General features: G+C 51.2%; 1 protein-coding gene across 1 annotated transcript; it reads left to right on the top strand.

The window, feature by feature from the left end:
* The first annotated feature begins 4662 nt into the window (after positions 1-4662).
* LOC109780469 (inactive anthranilate O-methyltransferase 1) lies at positions 4663-6556 on the top strand. The gene is made up of 4 exons (XM_020339056.4): positions 4663-4866; positions 5061-5453; positions 5519-5785; positions 5881-6556. Exons 1-4 carry the CDS (start codon positions 4792-4794, stop codon positions 6226-6228), a joined length of 1083 nt encoding a protein of 360 aa, XP_020194645.1. The 5' UTR covers positions 4663-4791; the 3' UTR covers positions 6229-6556.
* The last annotated feature ends 7230 nt before the right edge of the window (positions 6557-13786 follow it).

The following is a 13786-nucleotide window of genomic DNA, read 5'->3' as shown; positions in this document are numbered from 1 at the left end:
TAGGGAACTAGAACTGAATATTACCTTCTTTCATGTTGATAGCAACTCCGACCATTTTTATGAACAATCTTTTTAGGTTAATAGTACATGTAGAATCGCATTCTACATCCATTATAATGAAACTTAAGGAACATTCATTTAGGAGTTTTAATACGAGCACATCATATAAATCTTTAGGCATGATGGAACCATTGGTCCTAAATCATAGTAGGTTCCCAACCATCTTCTAATTTCCAAGGTACAGGAACTCTGTGCTCAAGTTTTTCTTCCCTGCACTTTAAGATAGCTTCAGCAATATGTTGAATAATAGTTTTATTTTGTTCTTCAACATTAGGTGACTGAACTATAGGATGTAATACTTGAGTAACTTCAGTAAGATAACAATCATTATAATCGAAAGTTTTTCCATACAAACAGTGACAAAAATACTACCTAAAATCTTGACCTCTCCAAGCCCACTTTTGACCATTTTATCACGAGATTGAACACTCTTCGAACGTGTGAGATTATTACTACCTAAAATCATGACCTCTCCAAGACCAATTTACTTAGGGTAAGTTCCTTTGGCAAGTTAAAAAATAAGCCGCCGCTCCCAAACTTTTCCCATAAGCCTCCTCTCCTATTCATCGGTGCTTCTAAACTAATTGTGAGATAACTAATTTAAAAGTCTCAACAAATTTAAAAGGCGGCTTATTTTTCAAGCTGGGAGAGTCGGCATATTTTTTAAGCCACCTAATAGAAATGGTCCTTAACATCATAACTAATGTTTAAACTTGACGTAGACCATCCTCCAAAGGGTTTTCAACACAACTGTCTCAGCAAATAACAAAGCCAGTAGATTTTTTTAAGGGGTAGAGCCAAGTTTTTTTATCGAAAACTACAGTTCTGATCCTGGGGTTGGCCAAACCAAACTTGACTCCCGTACCAACAGAGAGAACGAACTTGGCTAGACTATGTTCTTCATAATTAACAGCACGACCTTCAAAAGTACTCTTACACTGGAAAATTGCACCATAACAACTTTAAGATTTTTTCGCAAAATAAACTACCTTAAGAATAATCTCACTAACTGTTACACCATAACTACCTTTGCTAAATCTGGCAATGTCTATGACCACCTGTTTAGAATCCGTGGGGGTGACAAAATTTTGCAAGTTAAGATCTTCTGCAAGGGCAATTCCTTCCCTGCATGCTATGGCATCCAAAGTGGCGGGTCATCAACTCGATCGATCACCAGGGCTGAGCTGCCCAAATACTGCACGTATCATGACACACCACTGCAGCCGGACGAAAAAACCGAAACCAAGGGCCTTTTTTTCGTTTCCGAAGAGGCACGGCCGTGCCTCTCACGGAAGCAAATTTGTGCCTCTCGCAGAAGCAAAGCTGTGCTTCTCGTGGAAGAAAAAAAACACTATTTTCCTTTCGAGAGGCACGACCATGCCTCTCGCGGAAGCAAAGAAAAAAAGAAAACGTGTTTTTTGCGGAAGGGGGAAAATGTGTTTTTCTCCATTTTCGAGACGCACAGCCCTCTCGGGGAAGAAAAAAAACACATTTTTTTCATTTTCCGAGAGGCATGGCCGTGCCCCTCGTAGAAGCAAAACCATGCCTCTTGCGGAAAGGAAAAAACATGGTTTTCACACAATTCTTTTTAAAATTTCCGTTGTCCAAAAGCTAAGAAAGAACGGTGAAAAGGCGAAAAGCCAAAAAAATAAGGAAAAAACCATCTAAACAACTAAAAACATGTGCGAAAAATAAAAACAAAAAAACATAGAGAGCGTCCAGAGCGCGACACGTCGCGGTGACTGTGCTAAACAACTAAAAACATGTGCGAAAAAATAAAAACAAAAAAACATAGAGAGCGTCCAGAGCGCGACACGTCGCGGTGACTGTGTGCACGCCAAGTGACGCGCTCTCAGCTCACCCCAGGTGATCCTTGGGGAGACTGCGAACGAGCGCTCCTCAATTAGTCGCTCTCCCTCCGATATGGCGTTTTAATGGACAAACTGGGCCGGGCTTTGATTGGCCAACCTTACATGGTCAGTGGGCTGCACACTCGTGTTGGTTCGTCACGGTGATCCGTCCTGCAATTTCCTGAAATCACTAATTAAGGAGTACTCGTTGCAAAGAACACTCCACTTTCCCAGGTCGCGACAAGTGGCGCACATGCAGCGCGCCACTTGTCACAACCTGGAAGTTTTCCCTTTTTTCGTAGATCCGTTTATTCAAAACGTTTTATCTCTTAAACCGTGCGTTCAAATCTCGAACCGTTTTCACCATTGCATTCCTCACGTCGAGATCTTCAAAACTAGATCCATGTTGATAGGTTTTGACGAACTTTTTTTTCACGAAAAAACCAGACGAAAAAACGGGCAAAAAAACCGAACCGGGAGCATGGTTTTTTTCCCTTTCCGAAAGAGGCACGCCCGTGCCTCTCGCGAAATCACAACCGTGCCTCTCGTGGAAGCAAAACCGTGACTCTCGTGGAAGGAAAAAAACAGAAAACGCGTTTTTTTTCGTTTCCGAGAGGCACGGCCGTGACTCTCGCGAAAGCACAACCGTGCCTCTCGCGAAAGAAAAAAAAAAGAAAACGCGTATTTTTTTCCTTTCCGAGAGGCACGGCCGTGAAACAAAACCGTGACTCTCGCGAAAGAAAAAAAATAGAAAAAGCGTCTTGTTTTTTCCTTTCCGAGAGGCACGGCCGTGACTCACGCGAAAGCACAACCGTGCCTCTCGCGGAAGCAAAATCGTGACTCTCACGAAAGAAAAAAAAGTAAAAAACGCGTTTTTTTCGTTTCCGAAAGGCACAGCCGTGACTCTCGCTAAAGTACAACCGTGCCTCTCGCGGAAGAAAAACCGTGACTTTCGTGAAAGAAAAAAGAAAGAAAACGCGTTTTTTCGCGTAAATTTTTTTTTTCCCGGAAATGTTTTTTTATTGAAAAGCTAAGAAAGACCGAGGGAAAACCAAAAGGTTGAAAAAACCCGGAAAAAACCGTTTAAAAAGTCGAAAACGCGTGCGGAAAAATAAAAAAATACAAAATCCGAAGGGAGCGTCTAGAGCGCGACACGTGGTGAATGGCTGAGAGCGCGCCAAGTGGCGCCGATCGTTACGAGCGCTCGTTAACTAGTTACTCCCGCAATTTCCTAAAATGAAAAAAATAACTCTGCTCTCCACTTCAGTCTCCAACCTCCGTTCTCCAGCACAACGGCGGCCGGACAGAAAGAAGGGGAGGCGCTGGCGGTAACTCGGCAGCAAGCAGAAATCCGAGGTCAGGAAATCCCATTCCCTTCCTCTCTTTCTCCATCTCCTAGTAATAATTCTCGCTTTTGTGTTACTTCCTTTTCTTGCGGAAATCCCTAGCCTGATATTTCCCTCCTAAACCCTAACTTCCCCGTACTGCAACAGTGGAGAGAGGAGGGAGGGTTCTGCGATAGGTGATGGATCCAGCTGAGATTCCCCACCGGTAACCTCAAGTTTCTCTCTTCATAACTATGTGTATGTGTATGCTGGATGAAATTAACCTGCAAAAAAATAAAAAACAGATCAGAAGTATAGTCGTGTAAAAAAGAACAAGGAACAGATCAGAACTGTAGTCTGTATTATCAAACATGCACAGGCACAAAATTTCTCTATCCAATATAAGGCTATAATAATGTTTATCTTCATTTGGGAATCTGAACCTAATATTTGACAGTCTAAATTTTGACACCACATGGGCTGATTGTTCAGGCTTTGGATGAGTACTTGCTTGCCAGTTCTTCTAGCTACCCAACTGAATCCTTTTAGAGTGGCTCCACGGATACTGTCTTCAATTCTAGCAGCCACCACTGGGACTGTGTGTGTTATATACTCCACTGTTAAATGTTTGACCAGGTTCCTTGAGAGCTAAGACACACCACGTTTTGATGATAAGCATTTGTCTCCTTTGGTCTCATTATTGGTATGCTGGACTATATATATAACCTGTAGGTTGTGCAGGTCTGTTCAATGGGTGGGCTCCAGGAGGATGTTCAAGCTGGTGTGATGCAAATGCAACAAGCGGTTTGCAAGCGGGAGGATGCCTCGAGGTAATGTTCGGCTTAATTTGTTTGCTTGTCTCTGTTCTGTAATTAGCTTTGGTGGTGTAAAACATATGAGGTTTCCCTCTAAATGTTGCTACCTTTTCCGGTACTTCTTCTGCATATGTGATTCACCAAGTATCTGGTTGCGTTTTCCTTTTATCTGGCTGCGCAGTTAAGTATTATATTGATGTTTTGAAGAGATATACGGCCCATCCTTCTGTTTATACAGTAATTTTGTGAGAATATCAGGAGACGTGTAAGTCTTGTGATGATATTTTCCTACTCCCTCTGTTCACTTTTATAAGACATAAGACATTTCAGACAATGTACAAAACAGCCCATTTTGAGTTGTCTAAAATGACTTACAAAAAATGACTTACAAAAGTGAACGGAGGGAGTATTTATTTTCCTTCCGGCCGGTGCATTATTGCCCATTACTCTTTGGATGCTTGGCGTTATATGCATTAGCTGTGCATCTGTTTCCAATCAGAATGTTGTCCTTTCAGTCTTCCCATTACTCGACACACTCAACTTCAGCCACAGTAAATTACCGTCCTTTGAACTGCAGCCACACCGTATATTATTGTCCTTTCAGCCTTCCCATTGGCTTGCCCACTAATCAATCATTCAGAGACATTGCCAGGACTACTTCGCCATTTATCTTTTCCTTTACCATCTATCTGGTTCCTGCAGATTCAAGATCTGGAGTTTTGCTCTGCTCCAAGCAAAGCCATGGCCTCCGAACAGATGGTGCATATGAGTCAAGGACAAGGGGAAACTAGCTATGCTCGCAACTCCAGTTTTCAGGTATCTTCAACACTCTAGATTAATTTGCCAATGTTGTTCCGATGACCTTTTCTTCGTCACTCGGCTTGCAAAATTGCACTTGTTCACAATGTAGCTTATATTACCGAGATTTAGAAGAACTAGAGGCATTGATTAGCAACTATTAAGCCAGAAGGTTAGTCCAGATTTTCTGAATGGCTACAACTCAACTGCAGAAGGCTGAGCAGAACAGGATGAAGTCCCTCATAGAAGCGGTCATCGCGGAGTTATGCGGCAGCAGGAGTACCTTGTTGACTGGAAAGATAGTGATTGCGGACTTGGGATGCTCCTCTGGCCCAAATGCGCTAGCACTGGTATCAACTGCCATCAATGCCATCCACAGCCAATGCGTTCACTTACAGCAGCCACCACCGGAAGTATGCGTGCTTCTCAACGACCTGCCTGACAATGACTTCAACACGGTGGTGAAGAGCTTGGTCACACTCCGTCAAAGCAAGGATCCTGTTGTCCTGACCGGTGTCATACCGGGGTCGTTTTATGAGCGGCTCTTTACTAGTGACTCCTTGCATCTTGTATGCGCGTCCAACAGCTTGCAATGGCTCTCAAAGGTGAGAGCTCAACGAATTAATCCAACTGGATTCCTTGTGAGTTTTCTAAGTACTTACCTTTACAGGCTCCTGAGGATCTAACGAGAAACCACATCCCAGTGTTCGACACTGATGAACATGTTAGGCGTGAAAGGTTCCCATTGGTCCGTGAAGCTTATGCACATCAGTTCAGGAATGACTTCACACTTTTCCTGGAGCTGAGAGCCAAAGAATTGGTCTCAGGAGGCCGAATGGTTATTTCCCTAGTAGGGACGTGTTCTGATGTAATTGCCTCCAAATTCTTTCTTTTCCCAGGAATTGTAGCTCAGATTCTAAGTGCCATGGTCGCTGAGGTACATTTATTCACCTTGTTTTTAGCATAACAATTTATCTACTTCAATCAAGCATGCGGCTATTTCACCTACCAATCATATGGTATGACTGACAGGGTGCGATCGACAAAGCAAAGTTTGATTCTTTCTATGTGCCGGTGCATGGACCTTCCGGCGAAGAGGTGAGGGAAATCATTGAAGAAGAGGGCTCCTTTTCCATCAGGGAGATGCGGGCGCACGACCCTACAACCGAAATGAACACTGCTCTGAGCACCCCAAGGAAGTTCGTGAATAATCTGAGAGCCTTATTCGAGCCGATAATAGTCCAGCATTTTGGAGACATTATGGATGAATTTGTGAGGACTGCGGAGCTGCACTGGAGCCTGGATCCGGATGGGAGCTTGCAAGAGGAGCGGACCAGAACCTCTCGAGCTATGCTGGTTGTATCCCTCGCAAAGGCATGATGATGAGGTAAAGGTGCCTGAAGATTACATGCACCACATTTGATGAGATCGTACTATTGTTTACATTGAGGCAACAATGTGTGGCCACTTAATTGTGTGAACTACGTCCTGTAGTAGTTGTGTGCCGCGAAGGTATTTATGGATGCACCAAATGAACTACCATCCAAGATATAAATAAGCAAAATGTTGCTTCCTCTGTAATATTGTGATGTATGGTGTGCACAAATTCAGCTTCACATTTATGTCATGTGTATGTTTTAGCAAGATCTGCAGCGAGAGTGAAGCAGACGGAAAATCAAAATAATAATTGGCACTACTAGCACCACTCACTGTATGATCCATAACAGTTGTGAAATTCCAACCTTCTCTACTTTTTTGTCCCTGTTCCTTGATGAGCTTGATGATGCGAGCATATGAGGTTTATCTGCTACTTTTGAGATCTTGCTTCTGCTAGGCATACGCCTGATATTGTGCCTTAGCGTTGTTTGGTTTTGTAATGCCATTGCGATCACCGGGAGGTGAGTCAAGGGTAGTTTTTTGCTTCATGTTTTCAAGTGAAGATGTCAACTGGTGGAAGTTGTTAATATGATTCCAAAGTTACGATAAAACTACCAGAAGAGTGCTGCTAACGTATACTGTAGCATCATACGAGTGATGGGTCACGCAGGTTAAGCTTGACATCGCTGGTGGCTTTGTCCTTTTTTTTTTTTGATGGGACAGGTGGCTTTGTCCATACCAACGGTTCTAGCTAGATCTAGCTTGTTATTGTTAAGGGCATTTCCAGCCGATCCCCAATAACCGTTTTGAGAAGTAAAATTTTGGTCTTACTTCTCTAACTGGGACCTAACCGATCCCCAATAGATCATAACGGAGTAAAAAAAATTACTCAGCCGCCGCAAATCTTCTTATTTTTACTCCACAGCTCGGCGGCCGAGTAAAAAATCTCTCCCTCTCTTCCCCTCCTCTACATCCTCTTCTCCCCCTCGCCCCGCCACAGGCGCATCCCCCGCCCTTCCCCGCCGCCCCCTGTCCTCCCAATCGCCGGGCGCGGTGGCTGGAGGTCCCCACCGCCGATCCGCAACGCGGATCCGCGCCGCCACGCCAGCGGGTCATCGTCCGCCTGCGCATCCTCGAGCCGCCGCCGCTCGCCCGAACCACCCGCCCCCACCCGATTCGCCGATTTCGCGGAGGTCCCTCCATCGCGGCCGTTGCAGAGGACCTACTTCGGCGTCTGGCAACGCTCGTGGGGGACATGGGTGGCGTACTGGCGTAGATCACCGATCGGGAGACCCACAAGAGGAAGTGGGTCAGGCCGTTCCACACGGCGGAGCTCGCGGCGATGGATTATGACCGGTGGCAAGTCCAGTTCCACTGCCGTGATGCGAGGCTAAAAATCTTCGTTCTGGGCGGCACTGGTCCACCTCGTCCCGCCGGAGTCGGCTTTGGTGAGCGCGGCGACGGTGCGGGAGGACCAAGAGGCGAGGAAGCACCTCGAGGCGGAAGCCGCCGATGAGGCGTACATGGAGGACCTCCGCCACGAGGAGCCGGAGTTTGTGGAGGCGGAGCGGGCGATATTCGCCGACAATGGCGGGGAGGTCATTGTCATCTCTGACGAGGTGCAAGGCGGTGAGTAGGGCGACAAGAAGGACGACGACAAGGAGTGGCGGAGCATCTTCCCCGACTGCGACGACGATGGCACCGGCCCGGACCCAGCTGTCACCGAGGGTGTCCTCTCAAGGAAGGATTGGCTCGACCTCCACTACGGTCGTTGAAGTTGAGTAGTTTTTAGTGTAGTTTAAGTTTAAATTTATGTTTAATGCTCGGTTGTCAAGACTATCTGTGTTGAACTTATGTTTAAGTGCATGCAAATTTCGGTTGAAATTACGTTGAAGTTATGTAAATTTACCTTTTAAGTTTAGATGATCGGCTAGAACTGACCAAACTTAGTGGAGTATAAATACTACTCCACTAAGATTTACTGGCCGGATATTCCACTACTTTTTGGGGATCGGTTAGAAATGCCCTAATATGTTCTCTCGTTTGAAGACAACAAAGACCAAGCCATGGGGGCGCTCCTGCCGGTCGTCCCCGGCCACGAGGAAAGCTTCACCACGCGACAAAAGTGGTCGCCGACCTCCGTCCCCAATTCAGATGAATTCTTGTGTTTCGGACCACACCATCACGCCACTAGGGGAAGGATGAGGGAAATAACCCATTTAGATGAATTTCACCTACTTTCTCGTCTACATCCTACGTGAGAGAAATTGAATCTTTTGCCTGACTTTACTTCTCCATTTGATAATTTGCCACCCCCTGAGACTGCCGTGTGTGGCCGGGGCCATTGGTCATTGAAACAACTTCGAGGCAAATCATCAAACACCTTGTAAAGTGGGTCAAATTATCCAATCCCCCTCCCGCATGGTGAGCCTCTATAAAATTGCTTTTGAGGAACGTCCATCCCCACCCTTTCCACCAATCAGCGGTCGCTAGTGCAACACTCTCGGGCATGCTTGTAGCCAGTGCAAAAGGACTCTCGCTGGGTGGCGACACGCTCATCCATGTGTCCTACGCTAGTCGTGTTGTCGTGGTGGCCAACGAAAACGTCCAGGCGGACATCCCAAACCGACGTCTCTGCCAGCACCGCCAACTGGCAGCTCCACTACTTCCTCTTCAACTACACCTTCCAACCGGCGGTCGGGTTCATCAACATCACCTGCCCGAGGATGACGGTGGTGTGCGGCTCGATGCGCTGTACAGCACCACTGACACGAGGGCCGTAGTCGGGCGTGTGACTACGTGATCGTGCTGGTGTGGCTGGGTCGTTGTCGAAGGGAAGGAGCACCGGGGGATGGGTATCCGCGACTGCTAAGTGAAGGTTACATGCTGGATTGGAAGGCGTCAGTCGGGGACTATGCCATGTGCGGCAGAAGCGGTGGTCATTAAAAATTTGGCACATAGGAGGGAGATGGGCGACAGCTTGGGCGACAGCGTGGGCGACGCGCCGACTGCGGTATGGCAGCCAGCCGTGGCGGGGAAGACGGGCTGGCCCGGGGTCCGGCGCAACGCGAGCGTGCTACCGGTGAGCGGCGGGGAGGGCCGCGCCGGCTCACCGGCAGTGGGGGACGCAGGTCACCACAATCGCTTCTGGGCGCTGGCGGCGGAGGACTCGGAAGAGGAGGACGAAGGCGGGGAGCTGGATCCGGAGCGAGGCCTGTGCGCGGCGCCGGCAGGGCCGTCGATCGGCGACTTCGTGGCCTTGGCTGCGAAGCAGGGCGGGGTTGCTTCGCGCTCGGGGCGCGGGAGTCGCTTCGCGCCGGGCGGCCGTGGCTCCAGATCCATAGCTTCTCGCATCTGGCAGCCGCCGCGGGAGCTCGTCACGGGCTCGGGTGCTGGCGGTTCGTCGGGGGCGGCGACGTGCATTCGAGCCAAGGCGGCGGCGAGTCTGACGGTGTCGCAGACGGAGCTGTCCAGGGAGGACTGGCCGCGCCTGCCGGCGTCCCCCGTGGCGGCGGCGGTGGAGGCGGCGGGGGCGTCGTGCGGTCCGGGGCCGATGCGCTTGGCACCAGGCCCTAGGGTTGGGCCGGGTGGGCCGTTGGTGGGGGACCCCTTCGGGGTCGGCGACGTGCGTGGGGCTGGCAGCGGCTTCTGGGCCTGGGCCGAGTGGCCTAGGACTGGAGACGGCCTCGGAACCGCGGCCTCATGCTGCCAAATGGCCCAACGCGCCGCGGCCCGACTCTGGCCCGATCACTGGATATAAATGGGTGAGGCGGGGCTGCCTGGACCCCTGTTTAGGTTTTCCAGCCACCACTCGCGAGGTGCGGCGCTTTGCCCACTCCGCTCGCTCGATCCAGATCTGCCCCCCTCCTCCCCCCTTCTCCAGTCCTTCGCGGCGGTGGTGATGGGAGATAGGCGTGCGGACAAGCGGCCGATGGAGGTCTTAGATCCGGAGGCGGAGTGGCGTAGGGAGCGGGAACTGCGTGACAAGGCGAAGCGTGTGATGCGCGAGCGCTCGGGTGGTCGCGAGGCCAGAGAAGAGCGAGGCGGATCCCGCGACCAGGGCCGGCGCGAGGGGGATTGGGGTCCTCCTCCCCCGTGGTGGATCCAGCAGCAGGAGCGCAAGAAGAAAAAGAAGGTTCAGCAGCGGCGTCGAGAGCTTGAGAGGAAGCCCGAGCCGTTCCCCAGCGGTGGTGGGGGCCACGGGGACCCAAAGGCCATGAAGCCGAGGGCAGCTTCACTGGCGGTGGCACTGCCCTCTGCCCCCAAGGGTACGGCGGAGGAACCCATCCCAGTGGAAGTGGCGGCGGCCGTGGAGTGCTTCAAGTGCGGGCGCCCCGGCCACTTCCAGTCCCAGTGCAAGTTCTTGCCCCTTTGTGTGCTCTGCAAGGAAGAAGGGCATGCGTCCGCACACTGTCCAACAAGGGGCCGGCAACTCCACCTCCAAATCATGGGCAGTGCCATTTCTGGGGAAGGTTTTTTCTGCCTGGAGTTCGAGGACGTGGACGAGACCGAAGCACCCATAGATGCTCGCATCAAGAACGCGGCCATCTTATCTGCGGAGCCGGGGAAACTGAACCTACGGATTCTCAAGCAAGAATTGAAGCACATGGTGACAGGCGACTGGGACTGGCAGGTATCTCAAGTGGGTGATGATGACTTCGTGGTGGTCTTTCCTTCTGCAGATCTATTACACATGGCGAAGTCTAGTGGTAAGTTGTTTCTGTCCATCAATGACATCACTGCGCGGGTGCGCGACATGTTACACGAGGAGGTCCAACCCATGGTGATGCCGGAGACTTGGGTGCGTCTCCATGGCATCCCCAAGAAACATAGGCGTGAAGATCGCATCAGGGAAGGGTTCCGGATGCTGGGCAGGCCAATTGTGGGCGATGAACTTTCTCTGATCAGGTTGGGGCCTGTTCGGATGAAGCTTGCGTGCAAAGCCCCGGAGAAGCTCAATGGAGTTGTCGAGGTGTGGTTCAACCATGAGGGATACCAAATCAAGGTGGAGCGCGAGACCCTGCCCAAAAGGGGTGGTGAGCGGGCCGTGCTGGGAGCGGGCCCTGCCAACCCTCCTGACAAGGACGCGAATCCGGGCGCTCGGACGCTGGGCACCGAAAAGCACGGCAGGGCCGAACCAGGCAAGGAGTCGCAAGGGTGCGAGGGCGGCCCTCGTGGTGCGGAGAACCAGGATACCAAGATGACAGATAGGGGAGAGGACCAAGACGACAGCATTCAGGACACATCCATTGACACGGAAACTTGGGACAAGCTGGGTGCGCTGTCGACCGAGATTGGTGCCATGGGGGTATCGACCCAGGACACCGCGGTCAGCGGGCCCCCGCTAGCCAGGTCGCTGGAACTTTCCTTCAACGAGTACGGGTCCAACCTTGGCCCATCCCAGGTGGTGGCGACTATGACTGGCGTGGGCGGGGTCTCCTCTGCTGTCCCTCCCTCTCTTCCAACCTCTTCCTCACCAGTGGCTGTGGGGGCGGACTATGGTTGCGTGGTGAGCGAGCCTGCTGACAATACGCCTGCTCCGCGCCGGGGTTCCAACAGTGGGGGCAGGCAACCGAAGAAGACGGCGGGGCGGAAACCGGCGAACAAGCAGGCGATGGTGATGGCGGAGGCGGAGAGCTCTGACCTTGGTGGTGAGTTGGGCGCAGCGCTGGGGACGACGGGGACTATCAACAAGGCCAGGCGCACCAAGGCGATCCCGGTGGTGCAGCGCGCCCCGAGCGTTCGGGCCAAGGCCAAGCTCGGCGACCTCTCCTCCTTGGAGAGCGCCAAACTCCGCATCGCTGACAAGAACATGGACGCCGCAGGTAACCCCTTGCCCTCTTTTCGCATTCTTAATGCCTTCTCGTATGAGCAGCTGGTGAGCATTCTAGATGACTGCGGGGTGGAGACTCGTGGGGCGCAGTCCGATATTGTATCTCTTGTGCGCGCTTGGGAAGAGGCGCAGGCTGCGCTGGCGGCCGCTGCTGTGCGCTGTGCTAACAACAGCGAGTTAGCCATTGTGCCAGTAGAGGCTGTTGCTGAGAGAGTGCCCGACGAGGTGTCACTAGCTAGGGAAGCTGGTGTCCTTCCTTCTAATGGCCGAGCGACGGCTAGGAAGAGAGTGGCGAAGGCGGTGACCTCTAGAGGTGTGCGCCTACGTAACAGGGTGATTTAGATGCGTTACATGTTCTGGAATATTCGTGGCTGTGGCCACGGTGGTCGACGCACGCAGCTAAGGGAATACATGGTCAAAGAACATATAGACGTGGTTGCGTTACAAGAGACGATTAAATCTGATTTTACCTTCAGGGATTTGCTTGCTTTTGATCCTCTTCAACGTTTTGAGTGGCAGTGGGTTCCCTCTGTCGGTCATTCTGGTGGCATTCTTTTGGGTTGTAATAAAGATGTATGTGATGTTCTGCATTGGGATGTTGGTGTGTTCCTTTCATCTGCTACTATTAAGCATTGTGTTTCTGGCCTGTCGTGGGTGGTCGTGTGTGTCTACGGGCCGGCTGACCACTCCAGATCGCCAGCGTTCCTGCTAGAACTTACCACCCTGGTCGGGGCCAAAAGGGATAACAACCTCCCTGTGGTGGTAGGGGGAGACTTCAACTTAATTCGCTCGGGGGCGGATAAGAATAATGCTCATATTGACTGGACAAGGGTGTCCTTATTCAATAATGCCATTGCGGCAGCAGCATTGCGGGAGGCCGCACGGACTGGGGCCAGATATACCTGGACTAACAAGCAAATGCAGCCGGTCCGTTGCGTGCTAGATAGGGTCTTTTTTTACTCCGGAATGGGAGGTTCTGTTCCCCATGTGCTCCCTCGTGGCGGAGACGCCCATCGGATCAGACCACGTCCCGCTCATTTTCTCCTTAGGGGAGGAGCTCATCCGCCGTAGCCCTAGGTTCTACTTCGAAACGGCGTGGTTTGAAGCAGAGGGATTTGCCCAGATGGTGGTTGAGCGTTGGGGCGTGATTTGTGCTCATCTGGGACCTCAACGCGGTCCAGCAGAGTGCTGGGTCGCGGCTGCTCGCAAGCTGCGCGCCTACCTGCGTGGGTGGGGCGCTAATCATGGTAGCGAGTCCAAGAGAGAGCGTGCGCGCATCGTTGCGACGATTTCACTGTTAGATTTGGAGAGTGGGCGCATAGGTACGCTTTAGAAGATCAAGTGACAGCGATTGTACGCGCGGAAGATGAATATTGGCGACGCAGGGGCGGAGTCAAATGGGTCACGAAAGGAGACGCAAACACTGGATATTTCCATGCCTACGCGAACGGGCGGAAAAGGAAATGCACCATTCTGCGTCTCCAAACAGACCAGGGTGTTCTGTTGGCGCAGGACCAAATCGTGGCCCATATCTACGAGTTTTTCATAGGCCTTTTGGGGACGGCCGCTGAAAAACCATTACGCCTTCGCGGTGATTTGTGGGATACCGCGGAGCGTGTCTCGCAGGAAGAGAACGATAGGTTAGCCCTTACATTCCTTCTTGAGGAAATAGACCAGGCCTTACACGGCATGAAAACGAGCACGGCGCCTGGGTCGGACGGTTGGCCG

Source organism: Aegilops tauschii, chromosome 3, assembly GCF_002575655.3.
Source record: "Aegilops tauschii subsp. strangulata cultivar AL8/78 chromosome 3, Aet v6.0, whole genome shotgun sequence".
NCBI lineage: Eukaryota > Viridiplantae > Streptophyta > Magnoliopsida > Poales > Poaceae > Aegilops > Aegilops tauschii.
The sequence above is the reverse complement of the archived record's forward strand: the minus strand, read 5'-3'. Positions and strand labels throughout refer to the sequence as shown.

Bases quoted from the DNA above. Each gene is read 5' to 3' on its own strand.
- LOC109780469 (XM_020339056.4), top strand. From the start codon at position 4,792: ATGGCCTCCGAACAGATGGTGCATATGAGTCAAGGACAAGGGGAAACT. The intron at 4,867-5,060 runs GTATCTTCAACA...ACTCAACTGCAG, and splicing joins CTCGCAACTCCAGTTTTCAG to AAGGCTGAGCAGAACAGGAT. The intron at 5,454-5,518 runs GTGAGAGCTCAA...TTACCTTTACAG, and splicing joins GCTTGCAATGGCTCTCAAAG to GCTCCTGAGGATCTAACGAG.